This window comes from Pteropus vampyrus, unplaced genomic scaffold (assembly GCF_000151845.1).
Source record: "Pteropus vampyrus isolate Shadow unplaced genomic scaffold, Pvam_2.0 Scaffold373, whole genome shotgun sequence".
Taxonomy (NCBI): Eukaryota; Metazoa; Chordata; class Mammalia; order Chiroptera; family Pteropodidae; genus Pteropus; species Pteropus vampyrus.
This window is the reverse complement of record NW_011889154.1, coordinates 48,387-50,929: the sequence shown is the minus strand read 5'-3', so window position 1 is coordinate 50,929 and position 2,543 is coordinate 48,387. Positions and strand designations below refer to the sequence as shown.

Genomic DNA, 2,543 nt, shown 5'->3' with positions numbered 1-2,543 from the left:
CTGTCTGTCATATAGGAACTATTAACTAAAACTCTTCTTTGGTAATAGTTCTTCCCCCTAAAGGACATTATTGGCACATGACTCACTCACTCTATCTATCTATCTATCTATCTATCTATCTATCTATCTATCTATCTATCTATCTATACATGTAAATACATGCACACAGCTAAAGGATTAAAAGACAATATAGTATGATATATAGGTGGGTTGTCTGTAGAATAGATTTGAATCTTATGTCACATTCTAATTGTGTGCTTTAAGAATATTAATCTTTCTAAATCTCGATTTCATAATTCATAAAATGTTTTTATGTCTGTGATGATCAAGTAAGATACTGTAAAGCAGTTAGCATTAATGCCTGCCATATAGCAAATGGTCATTAAATATTAGCTAGTATTATGATGATTTACATTTCTTATTTTTATTTTTCTTCTTTCCTGCCTCAAGAAGATTTAAAGCAGCTTATCATGTTTTCTAGACAAACGACTCACTGTGAAACATTCCCATGGCTCATGGATAAAACTCAGAAGAACCACTGAAATTCTGTATTAGATGTTTAGAGAACAAATGAGTACTTGGGGAACATAAAGCTTGAAAAATTCTCCTGTGGATTCCAGATAGCTAAAATGTTCATATGTGCACTAATAGGCAGTGTATTTAGATGAAGAAATGCTGGGTTGAATTTGACCAGGACTAAATGGAATATATTGTTTTATGTACTTTGGGTACCTCAGAAGCTGACCCTCAGTTTTACCTTCTATATTGCACTTGAAAGATCATTTCAAAACATCTAGTTTCTTACAAACAAAGTGTCATTGGATGGAGAATAAGCAATGCATGGGCTTTGGAATCCAAATATCTCTGAATGAATTGCCTTTATGTCATTTTTCTAGCTGTGTGCTCTTTCGCAAATGACTTTGCCTCTTGAAGCCTCAGTTTCCTCAGCTATAGAATTATGCTAATGATACCTACCTTGTAGATATTATAAGAATGGAATGAGAACATGTATATAAAGTGTCTTTTACTGTGTCTGCACTTGATTGGTCCTCAATAGTGTTAACTGTAGTTTTTATCAGAAAGTAATTATAAAGTACACTGCAATATTGGCTCTGTTCAATACTTTTATGGATACGTGTGAGCTATATTCAGTTGATATAATATTACTGTCAGAACATAACCTGCTCAATACATATAACCTAAACAATGAGCTTTTAAATTATCACTATCAGTTTTAACAGTTGACATTTACTGAGTATTATGTGGCAATCACTGGATTAAGTGCTTTTTCTGCATTATTACATTTAATCTCCACAGAAGTTTGGATGTTGTTATCCCCATTTTATAGAGGAGGAAAATGAAGCTTAGGAAGGAGAAATAAAATGCTCAAAGTTATGTGGCTATTAAGTGCCATTGAGGGCCTAGAATCTGGGTCTGGTCTGAGTCCAAAGGGCAATCTCTAACTTAGATTTTACCACCTCTTACTTGGTTATACAGTCTAAAAAACAGAAAGAGAATCACCTGTTAGAACAACTCTACTCTGCCTTTAGGAAAAATGAAACATGTTGCTTCTCAAAGATTTTAGTTAATTAATAGGGAATCAAATATTCAAACTTGAAGCTGTGACTTTGTAAATTTTCCTGAAATGAGAGAAACTATGACTGTATCATCAGGCCACAACTGCCACCACATGTAACCCGTTTCTTATTTATTTTGCCTCTACTTAGCCTCAAGTTCTTTTTTCACTTTGTGTCTTATAAATGTACCATACATGTGTTATGAACAGCACACCCAGAACCATATTTTGGCATTAAAATTCCATGAAGTCCATTTTGAGAATCAGATTACTATGCTTATTTTTAGCTCTCAACACAAGGCACTCTTTCCATTGCACCTTTAATATCCAGTGATAAAGTGTTATTGAAAATAGCTCTTCTAGCCAAATAAAAATCCTATGTTTGGTTTAATCAGGCCAAACTCATTGACTGGCATTAATGTAATTACGTTACTGAGGCAGCTACCTGCCAGTGCCTCTCCCTTCCTTTCAGTTCAGGACTACCCTCCCACCCCCACTTGCTGCTATATTTATCTATCTTCTTGGCCATAAAAGGCTGGCTGTGTGGTTCTGACATTCTACTGCCTGACCACATGCATTATTTTTGAACCGGCCGCCAGGGTCCTGTCTTTAGCCCTGCCCCTTAACTTTTTCTTGGATTCAGCTTACGTGAGTTTTTCATTTTCTCATCCAGCTCCACGGCTGTGTCGGAACATTTCCACCATCATCACTCTTTTGGAAACTGGTAAGTGTGACATTGATGCAGAAGAATGAACTTGATATTTTATGTGCTTAACAAGCACTATGCTTTCTGTGGTTTCTTTCTGTCTTCGAGTTCAGCAGTTCTCTCAAAGAGATGTCAAAATAGCAGAGAAATAAGAAAGTGGAGCCCCTGGGAAGGAACACAGTGCCAGTTTTTGATGGCACAGCTATCCTCTCAGCTCACTCTATTCTTTTAAAATTAAGCTATCATTCCTTGAACTATAAG

The 2,543-nt window shown here is 35.7% G+C and overlaps 1 protein-coding gene across 1 annotated transcript in view; it reads left to right on the top strand.

The window, feature by feature from the left end:
- The window catches only part of LOC111731424 (myomesin-1-like), a gene marked incomplete at its 3' end in the record, with an annotated part of 54,157 nt that overhangs the window by 8,548 nt on the left and 43,066 nt on the right, over positions 1 to 2,543 (top strand). The window contains exon 2 of the mRNA XM_023523046.1: positions 2,250 to 2,300. Within this exon, the coding sequence (XP_023378814.1) occupies positions 2,250 to 2,300 (51 nt within the window). The remainder of the gene's footprint in view (positions 1 to 2,249; positions 2,301 to 2,543) is intronic.